This window comes from Hemicordylus capensis, chromosome 4 (assembly GCF_027244095.1).
Source record: "Hemicordylus capensis ecotype Gifberg chromosome 4, rHemCap1.1.pri, whole genome shotgun sequence".
In the NCBI taxonomy this organism is placed as follows: Eukaryota; Metazoa; Chordata; class Lepidosauria; order Squamata; family Cordylidae; genus Hemicordylus; species Hemicordylus capensis.
Genome location: NC_069660.1, coordinates 164,766,693 through 164,785,239, shown reverse-complemented (window position 1 = coordinate 164,785,239; position 18,547 = coordinate 164,766,693). Strand labels below are relative to the sequence as shown.

Sequence of the window (18,547 nt, the reverse complement as noted above, 5' to 3'; positions counted from 1 at the left end):
GGCAATATAGAAAGCTGGGCACTGAATAATGCCTTCCCTATTTCTACCCTTCCTTGGCCCAACCCCACTACTATCCAGCCTGTGTTTTTGTACATTTGATCTTCGTCTCCTTAAAAACAAGACATTTTCAAAAAGCAAGAACTGGTGGAGCTGGGCACTCCTGGGAAGACAAACTATTTTCATGAGAAGAAACTAAAATGATTGTCCATGTTCGATTCATAGGTAACTCAATGAGGTCGTTCTCATGACCAGCCCTACCTGGTAGGAGAGTTGTAGATGTAGTGTTGATGTAGCATACTTATGACAAGATTCAAATTTTAACCATGTCATTTCTTAAGTGAGAATTTGAAATTTAGTATATTTACTTTTTTAAAAATCCAATTTTAGTCCAAAAATCTGATTTTGGATCCACCCTGGAGCCTATTGTAATGCAAAGACTGTGCATCTGCCCAGCAAGTAAGGAGGAGAGTCAGTGCCCTAAAAAGCTGAACCCGAAGTCGGCTGTGGCAGGCCAAGCCTCCAAGGCCAGCCAATGAAGTTTAACAGCATTAGGCTGCTTCTGCATGTCTATGATGCTGATGCAAAGGGTGCTAAACTCATTCTGGGTAGCTAGGTTTGCTGTTACCTAAACAGTCCAAGGCAAGATCTATGGCTTCCTCTTGCTTCGACATTGCAAAAAAGAGTTACATACATACTTTGGGAAGCAAGAAGAGATGAGGGAGAGAAAGATGTCAGGCGCTGAAGGAGAACATGTATGAAGGGCATGCATTAAATGCCCTAGACTGTCTAAACTTCCTTTTGCAGGCCCAGAGAAATGTTACAGAAAACAGACTTTTCTATGCCACATTAATGGCTCGATTAGGGTGAAAATACACCCCAGAGTGCTACAGTTCTTGCAAGGCAGTGCTTAGGGTAAGCAAAGGGGAGAACTACAGGGCTAGGCTGTCACAGGAAGTGTCTGGCAGAAGGAATAAGAAAGCTTTTAAATAAACAAGTTCTGCCAATAATGGTAAAAGAAACACACACCAGCAATTCACTTGGGTTTTTATTTTTTAAAAAGCTAATTACATTGGAAATTTCATTATTGAAAAGGCCCTAGTGACTTCTCAGTGCACTATGGAGGGCATATTTAGTCACTGCATACCCAGCCGAGGTGCTGGAAAGCCGAGTACAGGGTTGTTGCTGCCAAGCCAAGGAGTGAAACTGAACCAAGGACTCCTCGGGATCGTTTCTTGGGATCTGCAAGGGAAAGGTTTACGTTAGGGATGTGCACAAGCAGGTTCAGGGGTCCTTTTCCGGACCTCCAAATCAGTTCAGCTGTTCAGCCAGTTTTGCGGCAGGGGCGGGTTACCTCTAATGAGCAGGGAGGGTGCTCTTACCACCATCACCACCCCTACACCCCGCTGTGCTTCCCCCACCAGCGTGCATGTGCACTGACCACTTCCGGTCTGACACTGACCAGGGTGGCAAGAGGGTATACTGCGACCCCCACGCCAGCAATTTTGGACGCAGTGCCAGCAGGGGAAATGCAGTGGAGGGAGGTGGCCAAGCACCCTCCCTGGTCCTTTTCTTTTTTAAATTAAAATTTTATTTATTTTAACAATAATCACACACAACACTTTAAACAAATATGGACTTCCCGCTCACACCTCCTCGTGAATCACCAACTATATAATTAACCCTTGCTATAATAATAATAATTCAAAACATAGATTTAAACCTTACAAACACAATTTTAATCTACTCAACCTGCTAATATTACTAAATTTCAAACCCTGTTGTAAAATCAATATTAGGAAAATAGTTCTTTTAATACAATAAGAATGGTTTCCAATCTTCTTTAAAACATTCTAAATTTTGATCTCTTATCAGTACTGTAAGTTTTGCCATCTCCGCAAATTCCAAAATTTTTATCAGTCAATCTTCTTTTGAAGGCAGTTCATTGCTCTTCCATTTCTGGGCATATATTATTCTGGCCGCCGTGGTAGCGTACATAAAGAATGTTAAATTAGTTGTAGAAAACACTCCTTGTGTTATTCCCAGCAGGAAGGATTCTGGCTTCTTAGGAAATGTCATTTTAAATATTTTCTTTAACTCATCATATCTCATGTCCCAAAATGCTTTAGCCTTCCTACAAGTCCACCACATATGAAAAAAGGTTCCTTCAGAGTGTCCACATTTCCAACATTTGTTTGAAACATTTTTATACATTAATGCCAGTTTTTTTGGTGTTAAATACCACCTATACATCATTTTATAATAATTTTCTTTTAAAACATAACATGCAGTAAACTTTAAATCAGTTTTCCATAATTTTTCCCAGGCTGCCATTTCTATGTTGCACCCCACATCTTGAGCCCATTTTACCATAGTCGTTTTAACCACTTCATCTCTTGTCTCCTCCAAAAGCAAGAGCTTATACATTTTAGAAACTAATTTTTCATCATTTTCACACAGCTCTTTCTCAAACCTCGAGATCTGATCCTCAACCTCCCTGGTCCTTAAAGGTAACCCCACTGCCACCAAACTGGCTGTCTGCCAGTGTATGCACATTCCTAGTTTACAAGGCTTATCACTGGAACAAATAGTGGACAACTGACATCCCAGCTACATTTGTTGCCAAGAGCCTCTCTTTTGAGCTGTCCACCAAGAGCTTCCAAAAGCAAGCTGAATAGCAGTCTCTGCAGGACATAACTGCCTGCACTGTAACAAGTCGCCACTAGTTTTTCATGGTGCTGCTTTCTACATAGGACAGGCTTCTCCATGCGGTTTTTGCCCATATGGCTCTCTCAAACCACCAATGTGAGATTCTTACATATTTTGTTTTACACAGTTGCTTTTCTGTCCCATTCCCCAGGCACACGCCATCAGATACCAAACAAGAAGCTAGGCTCTAGGACAAAGTGCAGTAGATTTTGCAACTCAGGGTCTGGAGCAGCCACGTTAAAAACCTTGCCACAAGAAGCTCAGCAAGCAAATTCAACAAACCACCATTATTAGTGGCCAGCTGCTTCACTCACTCAGGAGAACTGGCCCTTCTTCTACTTTCCATACAACACATAGGTAAAGTGCTTCCCTGGCAACTGACCAGAAAGCGCTAGCAGCTTGTTCTATTCTGTCCCTATCCATGCACTGAAGCAGTTTCAGTAGGTGCTGGAGATAACTTGCAGGATTTGGGGAGGTGTGTACTTGGCTCTTGAAAGCAAATTGGATAATCAGGTAAAAACCCACTGGATTTTTTCCTTTTGCCCATTTATTTTTTAAATCTAGAAAGAACTTCCTACTCTGAGTGAGAAGGGGAGGCAGGGAGAGAAACACAAGACAGTCCCTTGATATAGGTATCACTGCCCTTAACTCCAGTGGCATGCTTTATATCTCAGCCCTTGCATTCTGGATGGAAGTATATAGGACCAGAAGGCAGAGTTTGAAAAAAGATCAATCCAGCTAGGATTTAACACAAATAGTCAGATGTATGCAGTGTGGCACCTAATTAACATATTGCAGTTTCCAGTCAAAGACTCACCTCCTGTGTAATAGCCATACGCATAGAGCAATCTTCCAATGATCCATGAGGCACCAAGCCCCGTAGCAACACGCTGGAAAGAAAACAGCAACAGATCTAGTGCACATAAAGAAGACTGGTGCTGGTTCTAGTTCACCAGGTGTTAACCAAAAAGTTGTTCAAAGGGATTACTTGTGGCCTAGTGGTCAGATCCTTCACTCCAGACACCATGTCCAAATATTACAGCAGGTGCTCAAAACATGTATTTTCCTTTCTCCAAGCTGTTCACTTTGGTCATTAGGCATCACAAGAACTGTAAACCAAAAGGATGGAACTGACTGGTTTCTATTTAATAGACCCGACTGCAATATGGAGGAAAGGCAGTGTCCCACCACCACTGTGGCTCTATACTACTAAGCTAGGTATACAAATAGTCCATTGTTGTTCAGCTTCAGTGATGGGCTGAGAGTGCCAACTTAGCCACTGTTTGAGAATTTTCTGGAATTAGGTCAGACGACACTCTTCACAAGGTAACTTTCCATGTAGTATTTCATACCAGTAAGACAAATTGATCTTGATTTTATGATTAATACAATTTTCAAGCTTTATGATGATACAATCTTCATTACAGAGTTCTCCCACGGCGCTATAGTTCTACATTTCATGTTCAAACCCCAGCTCAACCACCACACATTTTCAAAAGAGGGAGAAGAAAAGTGCACAGCATATTGCAATGTGGCATCTGGAACTATTGGCCTTGCAAAAGTGTGCTTTATTAACCTCTGTTTAACTTGCCCATTTGGCATCCCTTTTGGATGGATGTTATGCAATATTTAGAATAGAATTTGGTGCATATGTTCAGGGCACAATTCTCTGCCTAAAGATACTAATTCTCTGCACCCATTTTAATAATGCCAGAGAGATGTAACACACAGTATAATGCAATATCTCCCTTGAGCATCAGGAGACCACAATGAAAGTTGCTATTTTAATGATATAATTCTCTGTTTCGAGTTGAAACATTGGTCCAACCCCAAATCCAATTTTACAGTGTGGGGTGAGGGGATGCAAAATTTATTGAAATATATCTAAATTAAGGTATCTTAAATTATGCTTTACTAGTTGAAGCTGCTACAATACTACCACTACTGGGGAATATTGCAAGCTAGAGGAAGCAGAAATCCTGCTTTCTGTCTGGAATACTGAATGCAGTCAGTAGTTACTCAAACTATCCTCAAGGGCTGCCCTTGAAGATGGTTTGGAAGCTTCAGTTGGTCCAGAACGCTGCTGCAAGGATGCTCATGGGCGCAAGTTGCTTCATGAGCACCATACCCATCCTGCGGCAGCTTCATTGGTTTCCAGTCTGCTTCCGGGCTAGATTCAAGGTGCTGGTCTTGACCTACATGGCTTGGGGTACCTGTTGCATTCACCTATATGAACCTGTTAGAGCCCTCCACCTGTCATCTCAGGCTCTACTCATGGTCCTGCCACTACCAGAGATATGGTTGGCAGGGACCAGAGATATGGTTGGCAGGGACCAGAGATATGGTTTTTTCAGTTGTGGCCCCTTGGCTTTGGAATGCCCTCCTCAAAGAGCTCCACCCAATGGCAGAGCAGGTCCACCGGTGGCCTGTGTGCAGCCACCGCCGCAGCCCCGCTGACTCCGCCCCTGCGTCTGACATCAGATGCGGGGACGTGGTCTGGCTGAACAGAGCCTTGAGGCTCCGTTCGGCCGGGAGTTGCCCTTTAACTGCCAAAGGGGCCACGTGGACCCTCTGGCAGTTAAACGAAGGCTGGCAGTGCTTTTGCAGCGCAGCCCAGGAACGGCTCTTCCCTGCAGGGAAGAGCCGCTCCTGGGCTGCGTTGCAAAGGCACTGCTAGTCTTTTAGCTCCTGAAGGGGCCATGCGGCCCCTTCAGGAGCTAGTTAGGCTGGCGCTGTGTTTGCAACGCGCAGCCAGGAGTTACTCTTCCCTGCCCTTGCAGGGAAGAGTCGCTCCTGGCTGGTGCTGCAAATGCAGCGCCAGCCTTAGTTTAGCTCCCGAAGGGGCCGCACTGCCCCCGCTCGGGAGCTAAACTAGCCTCCTACCCCCTTTCCTCCACGCCTGTCAGCCCCATCGAGGTCAGTGCCCGCGCGCCTGCCCGGTCTCCCTCCTCCCCAGACAGCCCAACGGAGATTTGGCTGCGCAGGGCCCCCACTTTCTCCTGCCTCTCCAGGGGGTTGCTCCCGGCTCCTCGCTGGCTTCCCCCGACGGCTGAGTGCCCCGCTCCTGCTCTCGCTGCCTGGAGTTGTGCAGCGCCTTCTCCCACCCCACCCGACCGGTCCCCCTGGCTCGGCTCGAAATCCGTCTTTCCCTCACCCAGGCCCTTTCTTCGGCTCCCTGAATACGTCCCCGCCTCAGACATGGGTGGGCGTATCGGGGCCGCTCTCGCGGCTCCTGACTGGTTGGCGGCCCAGTTTCTTTGAACCCGTTGGCCCAATGGTGGCTCTGCCCCTGGCTCCACCATGCTTTTTCCCCTCAGTGTTTTAAAAAAACAATTAAACACACATCTTTTAAAAGAGGCTTTTAAACGTTTTGTCTCCAGCTAATATCTGGTAGGTTCTTTAGTTTTTATAGTTCTCACTTTTTAGCTTTTTAAATAACTTCAAATTCAAAACTTTTTTAAAAATTAAATGTAGTTTTAGCCTGGTATGTTAACTTGTTTAACTTTATTAGTCTTATTTTACAGTGTATCTGTTTTATTAATGTTGTGAGTCACTCCAGGCATTAGTGTACTGTAGGCAAGGGGTATAAACATTTTAATTAAACAAAAAAACACGTTTGCTTTCCCTAGCCAGTGTTTCTACATGCACTTTACACTCCACCCAAAACGGAACCATCACATCAAGGCAACAGAGTTGATGCAAAATAACCAAATGCATTTGGGGCACAATTCATTCCATTTCTGTGCTTTTGGCAAGAGGAAAAGGAAAGAGATGGGCCTGAAGGACTATCAAGGGGATATCAGAGAACAGTGGTTATGCAGAAGGGCAAAACAGTTGAGAAGGCAAAAAACACATATCCCCAAACTACTAGCATTTTGGACCAGCCCCAACCTGCTGCGGCTACAGAGATTTCACCAGCTTCTGCCCTCATATTTACTCTACAATGTTAAGAGGAAGAAGACCTTTCTTCTTTGCAAAAAGAAACAGATGCTCAGGAGGCGAAGTTCTATGTTGGACATTAGATTCCGCACACATGCAGAATCCCATGCTGATGGTGGGAAAGGGTGGGAAAGTTTAGCTCTGAGGAAATGGGTGGGAGAGGGAACCAATTGTCTCGGGCTCGAAAGGCACATATTCGCTTTGCTGAAAAAAAGTAGTATTGAGCTAAACAAAAGGCAACGAGTCCTGTTGAACAGGTGTCATCAAATGCAGTCCAGAACAGTGTTCCCTCTAACCGAGATTCCCAGATGTTGTTGACTACAGCTCCCAGAATTCCCCAAGCAAAAGCTATTGCAGCTGGGGATTCTGGGAATTGTAACAACATCTGAGAATCCCTGTTAGGGGGAACACTGGTCCAGTGTTTGGTACTTACTGGGTGGTAGACTCCACCGATGGCAAGAAAGAACAGGTAGGGAGAGTACATTTCCAGCCTGAAAATACAGAAACAAAGGTTTCTTAGAGAAACCTGGAACAGTGTAAATCTAGAGTCTCCCCACCCCCCACTACATTCCCACCAACCTTTCTTGCTCAGATCGGGACCATGAAATAACTCAAGGAAAACAGGGAACTGTTTCCAGCTGTACCTGAATAACCTTAGTATGCTTGCAATGATCCTACCCCAAATGGGCAAAAGCAAACATATCCAGCCCCATCAGGTTGTTGTGGATACATCAGGGCTACACAACTTACACCCTCAGCTGTTTTTGGACTACAACTCCCATCATCTCCAGCCAGTTTCCAATGATCAGGGATTATGGGAGTTATAGCCCAGCATCTGTAGGAAGGCTGAAGCTGTGCAGCCCTGGGATACGTATACAAGTTCCCACATGTGGTAAGGAAGCTACATGCTGTATTGCACAGACACCTTATAGTGCTTCCTCCCTGCCCCCACAGATGAGAGGCTTTATTTAAAATATTTAGATCCCACCCCTACAGCACAATGCTGTTTGGGTGACTCACGCCAACAAAACATAACCACCATTAGAGCAGAATATTAAGGACTTATATAAACAGGAGAAAAAAGAATGGACGTTACAAGATGGGAGGTGGGGCATGGAAGGCATGCAGACAACATGACACACAGAAGGCAAAGCCTTGGATGGATGCTCTATTACCCTCTGTTTTCCTTTCAACCTTCTTGGCAGAACACTGCAGCACCTTTTCCCTTCCAAGATCTAGAAATGCCCCAGGATTCTGTGGCCCTTGACTAACTTTTGCATAAGCCCCATTCCACCGTGGCAATTGCAGCACTCACCCCGCACATAACTCTTTGGCTGTATTCCACAACAGAGAAATGAGACATGCAGAGTGGACAGCCCACGGTTTGGCACAGCCACTTAAAATGTGCATTTCCCTCTTGTGTGTTTTCAGGCACACTGCAAGGATCACTTTGTTACCTGTAACCTGTGTCCTATTTGTATCCAGGAGTGCAGAGACTCACCACCTGTAGACTGCATCACAACTGTCAGCCTACAACTCAGCCTTTTCACATTCTTTTCCAATACACAAACATAGGAGGCTGCTTTATAGCAAGCCCGACTATTGGTCCATCTAGCTCAGTACTGTCTGCACTGACTGGCAGCAGCTCTCCAACTCTCAGCCCTACCTGGAGATGCCAGGGATTGAAACTGGGACCTTCTGCATCCAAAGCAGATTCTCTATGAGTGAGCAATGGCATCATGAACAGCACAAGAAGCACTCAGGCCCAAATTACATTCGCCATATGACTGAGAAAAGCAAGCGACTACTCACGTGTTCTGGTGTGCCCTCTGAATACAGTTGAAAATGTGCCCATGTTCAGGGTCAGTACTGTACATGGTTGGGTACTGTTGATGGAGGAGTGGGGGGAAACAGTTAGTAGGTATCCATTCTCATGAACTGAGGAGCCTTGTAGAATTGGAGGATACTTTGCATACTACATAATGGCAAATGCATTATTACTCATGTATACACACATTGCAGGGAACAATGGCTAGCACTGACTTTCTGGTGCATGTACTTATCAGGCTTACATCATGCATCTGGTTGAAGACACACATTTGCTATGAATACAATTTTAGGTGTATTTGGACTGACTTCTACTATAGAGGACTTTCCCACAGTGATTTCCCTGAGAACACAATCTTAAATTCAGTTGTTTGGCAAGAATCTGGCTGTCTCAGAGATGGGGTATTTCAGCTGAACTGTCTTGTTTGTTCAACATATGCATCTCATGGCTTAGCCTTTCATACCATAGGCATGGTGACAAAGAGCTACTATCTTACGCCAGTTGCCTTGTGAAGCTGCCTTGCCTCTTTGGGACCTTGCCAAGCAGTACTTAAAGGAGATTGTGAACCAGCTAAAATCCTGCTCTAGCCAAGGCCAGCATGTCCCAGAATGACATAACTGGAAAGCAACAAAACCAGTTCCTTGACATAAAGGCATGATGAACTCAGAAGTACCAAGCACTTCCACACCACATTAACTAGACAGGGTGCTATCTTGGCACCCTAAGCAGCATGGGGTATATCCTGTCCCATACCCAGATGCCTTCTCTTGGCAACACCCATCCTGCCCCTACCCCACCCCCCACAAATTAGTGGCTCATCATCATCCAAGCTCAGACCAAGCCAGGCCTTATGAATTCACTTTCTGAACATTCCCACAGGGGGCTGCTGTTTCCTTCATCCCTCCCTTGCCTACTACTTTGCTTGGTTGGCAGTAGGAATGTATTAACTACAGAGGCACAGGGAGAGGCTTTCCTTTCCTTAGTGAGTTGCAGCAAGAGTGCTGCCCCCTGAGCAACTACCCCATGGCAAAGCCCTAACAAAAACCAGGAACACAAAAACATTGCGTTTCCAAATTCAAGCAATATTCAATTCAATATTCAAGCAATAGTTTAGTAAGGCTAAAAAGTTCAAACAAACCAAAAACTGTCAAGGGGAAAAAAAAAAACTAAGAATAATTTTTTTTAAAAAACCACTCTTCACATCATGGTTGCTTTCTCCTTTGAACTTGTCCAGAAAGCATATTCTGACTATAAACATGCACAGTACCCATAACAGTCTAAAGAGCACCAGGAGGAGACACTCTAGGGAAATGGTGTTTGCCAGTCTTGGGGTTGTGAGGCCCTTTAGCCACTTCCTGAGAAACCATGCCTGGAGAAGTGCTTGCAAGCCCACCTCCAGCTGTTCTTAGTTAAGCCCATTAGTCAGGCTTCTGACTCATCAGACTGAGAGTTGAGCAGATACGCCCTTTGGCCCTCTTCCCAACTGCAGTGCCAAAGGCCTCCAATGGCAGCAGAGGAGCACTTTTGCTTGGGAAATGCTCCCTTCCTCTGACTTTTACTCCATGGAAAAGATCCCTGGAAACTTGCTCATTCTCTCTTCCCCCTTTTCTAGTCCAGAGCACGCTTGCTTCTGAAGACACACACACACACACACACACACACACACACACACACACACACTAGAAGCTGAGGACTGCAGGAACTGGCCAGAATAGATTAGGATCTGCTCTAAATAGGCCTGCAAGTCTGCTTGTACTACTAGACACATGTATAATGCCGACAGTGGTGGGAACTTTTAGAACATCCTGGCTCACTTTAGGACTCAAAACTCTTCCGGATTTTGAAGGGGAGCGGAAATCAGAGTTCAATGATAGAAAGTTATCTAATCACACACAATGCCAAAAGGCAGAACCAGACACTTTCAGATCAGCCTGTGTAATCCATAAGAACACAAGAAAAGCAACTACTGGAACAGAGTAAAGGCCTACTTAGTCCAGCATACTGTTCCCAACAGTGGTCAGCCAGATTCTGCTGGAAATTAGGGATGTGTGAAGTGGCTCTATTCAAACTGAACCAGCCCAGTTCAGCCAGTTTGTGTTCAAACTGGACTGGTTCAGATCAGTTCAGGGGGTTCTACTAGCAAAAGGGAATCCAATGAGGATTCCCCTTTACAAGTAAAGGGGCAGCAGGGCTTCCCTAAGGCTAGAGGGGTTACCCCTACTTACTGAACAAAGAGGCATCTTTTTAAAATGGTGATTCTCTTTATTTAGCGGGGGAGAGCAACTGGCCCTATTCAACCCCAGCACAGCATCCCTCCAGTGGCTGTTGCTGGTGTCAGCCTTATGTTTCTTTTTAGATTGTAAGCCCTTTTGGGACAGGAAGCCATCTTATTTATTTATTATTTATTTTTCTATGTAAACCGCTTTAAGAACTTTGGTTGAAGGTAAGGTAAAGTGTGCCGGTTTCAACTCCTGGAGACTACAGAGCCCTGTGGTTGCCTTTGGTACAATACAGGAGGGGTTTACCATTGCCATATCCCTCCGCAGTATGAGATGCCTTTCAGCATCTTCCTATATCGCTGCTGCCTGATATAGGTACCAGCGGGGATTCGAACTGGCAACCTCTGGCTTGCTAATCAAGCCATTTCCCTGCTGAGCCATTAGGTGGCTCGCTTAGTTGAAGAGCGGTAGTAGTAATAGTAGTAGGGGGCGGGAGTCAGGGGTACTTAACTCAATTTTCAGCTGCAGCAGTAGCAGCTCCCACACCTACCCACCTCTCCAGAGTAGCCCACCCATTCCGGGCCTTCTCTAGAATGAAGCAAGTTGAATTAAGTACCCCTGACTCCCCTCCCACCCCCTCTCTAGCCTTAAGGAAGCCCTCCTGCTATTTTATTGGCCAAGGGGAATCCTCACTGGATTCCACTCTACCAGTAGACCCACGAACCGGTTTGAACCGGTCCAGCAGTCAAACCAGACTGGGTCTGGTCCTACCAGAACCAGGCCGAATCGAGTTTGGATTCAAATCGAACTGAGAAAACTGGTTCTGTGCACACCCCTACTGGAAGTCCATGATGAGGGCATGAAGAGAAAAGTCTTCCTCTGTGGCTTATCCCAAGCCATTACTATTCAGAGGTACACTACCTCTGAACATTGAGAAACCCTTTAGCTATCATTGCTATCAGCAGGGGTTCCCAAGCTTGGGTCCCCAGATATTGTTTGACTACAATACCCACCATCTCCAATGGCCTTTGTGGTAAGGGATAATGAGAGTTGTAGAACCTTCAAGTTGTAGAATGATGAACAGGTTTCTAGCCAGTTTCATCGAAGCAGGCATTCTCTCCTAACCTCAAAGGGCTGCGGGCAGGGAGACCTGTAGCCAGGCCTCTACAAATTGGCTTGCCAGTAAAGACTTCCCCCAGTCTTCTGGTGAGCGTCCTGCACCACATAGATCTCCTCAGCAGAGGTCTCATTTCCACTGCTATTTTTAACAAGGTAAGTAACATCCTTTCTAAGCAATAGGAGAGAGCTCACACTGTTTCTTACCATCTCCATAAACCAGTGCAAGTGACAGAAGACCTGCTTCTCTCCTAAGACCTCCGACCTTATGCCAGAAAAAGGGAAGAGAGGGGATTGGTGACCACCAGAAATAGTGGCTGGCTAGTGAGCCAAGTCTAAATTTGGACTTGGCTCACTAGCCAGGTCCAAATTTGAACCAGCCACACCTAGGAAGGCAGCATCAGAAGTCAATACTTCCCCTCCCCTCTGATCAGCACAATATCCAATATCAGCACAATACATTTTCCAATGTAACCTGTGAAGTAATATCAGATGGAAGTGCCCCTGAGAAGACAAAAAGTGCTCTACATCACCGAGTACAGAAATTACAAGAATCCCCATGCTTCAGAGATCAGAGGAAAGTAGGTTTAGGGAATCAGAAAATTTCCTGATTTCATTTCCCCCCAGAAAACCCAGATCACTGGTAATGAGGGCTAACACAAAAGAGGGAAAGATGAAAAGTTTTATTAGTAGTACTGGGCTCCACAATTTTGTGTCATGAGATTGTGTGTTCATTAAGCTATGCTTATACTCTCTCATTCCAGAGGTCTGATGCAGGAAGCAGCATTGTGGACGACTGGACCTCTTTAATTCTTTGCAGAAACAGCACAGCACAGACTGCACGACAATGCAATCCCAGTGACACCACAGACCGAAATATCATGGCTGTACTCAAACTGATCTGCCCTTAAAACATAAGCTCTATTCCGACATTGTATTGTATGAGCACACAGCGTCTGTGCACACTTACATGTTTTTGTGTGAGAGATTGCATACGAGTTTTAAAAGTAAATCTGGGTATACACCCCCTCAAATGCAGGATGCAAATAGGAAGTGTACTACTATATGTGCATTGAACATAAAGTATGAATTCACTGTACATGTATGTGTTTAGATCTTATGTGTATACATTGCAGACCAACTGCATATGCATTGAACATAAAATGCAAACAGGATTATAGTGTAAGCTGTAATATTGCCCCTCATTCTTTCCAGCTCATGAAAAGCTATTATTTCTACCTCTAAGACTCATCATTAGGTAGGGGGATTCGCAGGCCCTCCATACTCACCTCCACATTAAATTTCTTGCGTGCCTTTCCCACATTTACTGCAAGGTGTGTTATTAAGACAAAACTGGCAGCACCGGTAAGAATTACATAGCCATATTCCTTGGAGAGAACCACCATCTTGGCACTATGGAGAAAGTAACAAGGATGCATCAGTCCCAACCTGAAAACAAGAATCCCCCAATATGTGCAAGCATTATTCATTCTGGTATTAAGAGATAGAGACAGAGTAAATGGAAAAGGATTTAACACACAACAAGCAAGTAGAAAGGCTACAGTGTAGGTTGTTTGGAAGCTCTGCAGCAGAAGACCAAAGCAGACCACCACCACAACACAGAACCAAATGACAAGTAATTCCCAGCATGAAGGAACTGAAGCCATCCTAGGCAAGCCTTCAAGCAGGCACCCAGTACAAAAAGAAGTGGAAACAGGGCAGGTCTAGATTTCAAATTCAGGTCCTCCCTGATACAGCTTCATTTCAGTTCATACTGCAGAGAAAGTTTGCATGGAATCATGAGCTGCACTTTGTACCTGGTTAACTGATAACTTTCCTCAGTTGTGAAAGTGACCTTTTGAGACCCCGAGAATTAATTCCAAGGCTAGTTTTACCAGTTTCCATAGTACTTCTGGTCAAATGTTTAAAACTGCATGTTGGCACAAAGTATATACAAATATTCTGCCAACATAATTCTTTGCAGCAACAAGACAAGCGTTTTAAAAACAGAACAAGGCAAGGCAGCCCTACCCTAGCTGGTCTGGACCTATTCCAAAGGACGGGGTGGGGTGGGGTGGCTCACTAATGAGGCGAAGTGGTTGCCTCAGGCAACAGCTTAGCAAAGGCAGCAGGCTGGATGCCTGTGGCTGTGCCACTGTCACTCGCTCCTAAAAAAAGGTGCCACTGCCTTGGCCCTTTTTTCCTCCTCACTGCCTCCTTCCACCTTCTGCCTGTGCAAAAGGCTGAGGGAGGGCAAGTTGGAATAGCAGGAAGAGCTAAAACACATTTCCTGCTGCTCCAATTTCCCCGCCCTCAGTCTTTTTCACAGGCAGAGGGCAGCTGGAGGCAGTGAGGATGAGGAATGGCTGTGGCCATGGCTACAGACACCAGGTAGAGGGAAGCTGTGGTGCCAAGGTGCCACATGTGGAGGTAAGGTGGTCAGCAACCTTCCCTCTTCTGGTGGAAAACGTTCAGAGCTCTGTAAGGCTCTGGTCAAGAGCTTAGTCCTGCAAGAGATGTTCTTGAAGGCCCCATGCGAGTGGGGTGGATCTTGGTAGCCCTCCTGCCTCGTAAGGTGTCTTTGCAAATGGCTTTTATAGACTGAAAGTTTCTGAGCCCTGCAAAGCCATTTGCAGAGGTGCTGTGTGAGGCGGGGTGTGTGTGTGCGCGTGCGCTTGCAACCCTCCTGCCTCATGAGTTGCCTTTGCAAAAGGCTCAGATCTGAACTTCCATTCTGAGCCCTGCAGACCTTTGGGAAGAGGCGTCACATGAGGAGAGAAAGCCATAGGCAGCTCTCTTTTCTCCCACAGCAGGCACCCTTCCAGATAACTGCAAAAGCCCTGTAGGGCTGCTCCCTTCAAAGCCTTGGGGAGAGGTGCCATGGGGGCAGTGAGAACTTTCTACAGGCAGCTCTCTCCTCTTATGTGGCCAGCAGCATTCCAGTCCCTTTCAAGAGTCAGATGGGGATGCTCCCACCTGACCGATGAGCTTTGGAATGTGGGGTTAAAGAAAGGAGGCTGCTTGCAGGCATCTTCTCATTGCACAGCCTCCTCACCAGCCTTGAAAGGAGGTAAAGGTTATGAGAAGAGGCTGCCAGACAGTCTCCTGTCCCCTATCGCTGCCCCTTTGAATGTTGGGGAGGAGTAAAAGGTAAAGCGTGCCAGCGAGTTGGTGTTGACTCCTGGCGACCACAAAGCCCTGTAGTAGAATAAAAGAGGGGTTTACCATTGCCATCTCCCACACATTATGAGATGATGCCTTTCAGCATCTTCCTGTATCACTGCTGCCCAATATAGGTGTTCCCCATAGTCTGGGAAACATACCAGCAGGGATTCAAACTGGCAACCTTCTGCTTGTTAGTCAAGCATTTCCCCACTGTGCCACTTAAGGTGGTTACTATCTGGAAGTAAGGCCTACTGAACTCAGTGGGATTTACTTCTGAGTCATCATGTTCAGAAATGTGCAAAGTGTTAATTAAATAATACGATTAGTAGTTGAGGAGAAATGCTTTAGAGAGCACAGGCAAAGCACAACTTTGGAAAGAGGAGGCAAAAGGGAGGGCAGACCCATGTAATCATTCATTTCTGAACCGATACTGGAGTTGTAAAGGTGAAGTTGTGCCATCTAGTCAGTGTGGACTCTTGGAGACCACAGAGCCATGTGGTTTTCTTTGGCAGAACACAGGAGGGATTTCCCATTGCCTCCTGCCACGCAATATGAGATGTTACCTTTCAGCACCTTCTTATATCACTGCTGCCCAATATAGGTGTTTCCCAGTTCTAGCCTCCCTGAAATTAACCCTCTTTCCAGAAAATCTCTCCCACAGACTTGGGTTTGCAAACAGCTAGTTCTTACTACCCGTAGGCAAAAAACTCTCTGGACAATCTCCAAGAACTCTTTTGCACACTCCAGGAGTATGTTCTAAAGAGGCCTGGTGGGATTAAGCTCCGTAAAAGCAGGAAGATCTTCTTTAGTACCGACTTTAAATGAGGCAGGGTCGAGCCCAAATTACAGAGCTCGTGCGAAGGTCCAGGCTGAAACCATACTTCGGACCTTAAACGTTGGGCGTGCACAGCCATCATGCTGGTTATGTACATTTGCGCAGCCTCATACTGGGCGGGGCAAGAGCCCCACTGGGGAAAAGGGCGATGCTGAAAGAAAACCAAGGAGCTCGCACCGTACTGCCACCACCAAAAGACAAGCCCCACGGAAAAGTCTCCTTCCCTCCTACCCCGCACGCACCCTGGAGCCAAGACTCACCGCCGCTCCTCACGAGCTAGACGCTGAGCAGGAGCAAAGAAAGCAAAAGACGCAGATTATACTTAGCTTCCAGCAACTGAGCACGCAACGTTACGGCGACTGGCTGAACCATCCCACGGCGGGGCGGACTCAAGGGAGGACCCATCCCAGCCGGAAGTACGTTGCAGGCCACCTTCAAGCTTATGGGCTGTTCCTTGCTAGATTGCTTCCCTTGAAAACAATGGGGATGCAAATGGCATAAACAAGTCACACTTAAAAAACAAACCACCCCTCAAATATTCTGCAGTTCCAGAGTTTCTAGCTCCTCGCACATCTGCTTCTGAATTTTTAACAGCATGCTGAAACCAAAAACAAGCAAGTCGTCCTTTTCCTGGCATACAGATAAAGAGATAGGGAAAACATCACCTGTATTTCTGTATCAGGAGCTACAGGCTTTCCCCCAAACCCCAGAGGTTTGAAGGTTGCCACTGCATGCCGGTGTGAGAGAGGCTCAGCTGTCGAGTTTTTGCCAGTCATTGCCCCAGGCTTTGGAATACTCGCCCGGCTGGCATCTGCTCCTCAGCCTCCATCACAGTTCTTAGAAAACAAGGATTTTATATGAGAGTACAGTTTTTTACTTCTGCTGCTTGGTGTTTTTTGTGTTATTGTTTTATAAAGACTTTTAAACTTAAAAAGTTAAAAGGTTTTTTTCCCCCAAGTTATCCCTGCTAACTTGGCAAAGAGGCACCTTTTAATGTGGTGATTCTCTTTATTTAGCAGGGGGAGAGTAACTGGCCCTATCCACCCCCAGCACAGGATCCCTCCAGTGACTGTTGCTGGTGTCTGTCTTATGTTTCTTTTCGATTGTGAGCCCTTTACAGACAGGGATCCATCTTATTTATTTATTATTTCTCTGTGTAAACCGCACTGAGCAGTTTTTGGAAGGGTGGTATAGAAATCAAATAAATTAATAAGAACATAAGAACAGCCCTGCTGGATCAGGCGCAAGGCCCATCTAGTCCAGCATCCTGTTTCGCACAGTGGCCCACCAGATGCCGCTGGAAGCCACAGGCAGGAGTTGAGGGCATGCCCTCTCTCCTGCCATTACTCCCCTGCAACTGGTACTCAGAGGCACCCTGCCCTTGAGGCTGGCGGTGGCCCACAGCCCTCTGACTAGTAGCCATCGATAGACCTCTCCTCCATGAAGTCATCCAAACCCCTCTTAAAGCCATCCAGGTTGTTGGCCGTCACCACATCCTGTGGCAGAGAGTTCCACAAGTAGATCACGCATTGTGTGAAAAAGTACTTCTGTTTGTTGGTCCTAGACCTCCTGGCAATCAATTTCATGGAGTGACCCCTGGTTCTAGTGTTGTGTGAGAGGGAAAAGAATCTCAATCTCTCCACTTTCTCCACCCCATGCATGATTTTATAGACCTCTATCATGTCTCCCCGCAGTTGTCTTTTTTCTAAACTAAAAAGCCCCAGGTGTTGTAGTCTTGTCTCATAAGAAAGGTGCTCTAGCCCCCTGATCATCTTGGTCGCTCTCTTCTGCACCTTCTCCAGTTCAACAATGTCCTTTTTAAGATGTGGTGACCAGAATTGTACGCAGTACTCCAAGTGTGGTCGCACCATAGTTTTGTATAAGGGCATTATAATGTTAGCCGTTTTATTTTCAATCCCCTTCCTAATGATCCCTAGCATGGAATTTGCCTTTTTCACAGCTGCCGCACATTGAATCGACACTTTCAACGAGCTGTCCACCACAACCCCAAGATCCCTCTCCTGGTCCGTCACCGACAGCTCAGATCCCATCAGCATATACTTGAAGTTGGGGTTTTTCGTCCCAATGTGTATCACTTTACACTTGCTAACATTGAACCGCATTTGCAATTTTGTCGCCCATTCCCCCAGTTTGGAGAGATCCTTTTGGAGCTGCTTGCAATCCGTTTTGGATTTCACTACCCGGAAGAGTTTGGTATCATCTGCAAATTTGGCCACATCGCTGCTTACCCCTGCTTCTAGATCATTTATGAATAAATTAAAAAGCACCGGTCCCAGTACAGATCCCTGGGGGACCCCACTTCTTACTTCCCTCCATTGTGAAAACTCTCCATTTATACCTACCCTCTGTTTCCTGTCTTTCAACCAGTTAGCAATCCACACATGTACTTGTCCCTTTATCCCATGACAGCTAAGTTTCCTCAGGAGTCTTTGATGAGGAACTTTGTCAAAAGCTTTTTGGAAGTCCAGGTAGACTATGTCAACTGGATCATCTTTATCCACATACTTGTTGACACTCTCAAAGAAGTCCAAAAGGTTGGTGAGGCAAGATTTACCTTTGCGGAAGCCATGCTGGCTCACTCCGAGCAGGGCCTGTTCTTCTAGGTGCTTTACAATTTTATCCTTGAGGATGATTTCCATCAATTTGCCTGGAACGGACATTAGGCTAACCGGCCTGTAATTTCCCGGATCGCCCCTGGATCCCTTTTTGAAAATCGGT

At 46.0% G+C, this 18,547-nt stretch overlaps 1 protein-coding gene across 2 annotated transcripts; it reads right to left on the bottom strand.

Moving 5' to 3' along the window:
- Positions 1-1,027: 1,027 nt before the first annotated feature.
- MGST3 (microsomal glutathione S-transferase 3) lies at positions 1,028-16,231 on the bottom strand. 2 transcript variants are annotated; one of them, XM_053247103.1, is made up of 6 exons: positions 16,069-16,231; positions 13,098-13,221; positions 8,458-8,531; positions 7,079-7,136; positions 3,524-3,596; positions 1,028-1,239 (listed from the first exon to the last, which is right to left on the bottom strand). In XM_053247103.1, exons 2-6 carry the CDS (start codon positions 13,212-13,214, stop codon positions 1,130-1,132), a joined length of 432 nt encoding a protein of 143 aa, XP_053103078.1. In that variant the 5' UTR covers positions 13,215-13,221; positions 16,069-16,231; the 3' UTR covers positions 1,028-1,129. The 2 variants fall into 2 exon arrangements, with proteins under 2 accessions (XP_053103078.1, XP_053103079.1); XM_053247104.1 differs by having other exon boundaries at positions 16,051-16,207.
- Positions 16,232-18,547: the final 2,316 nt, after the last annotated feature.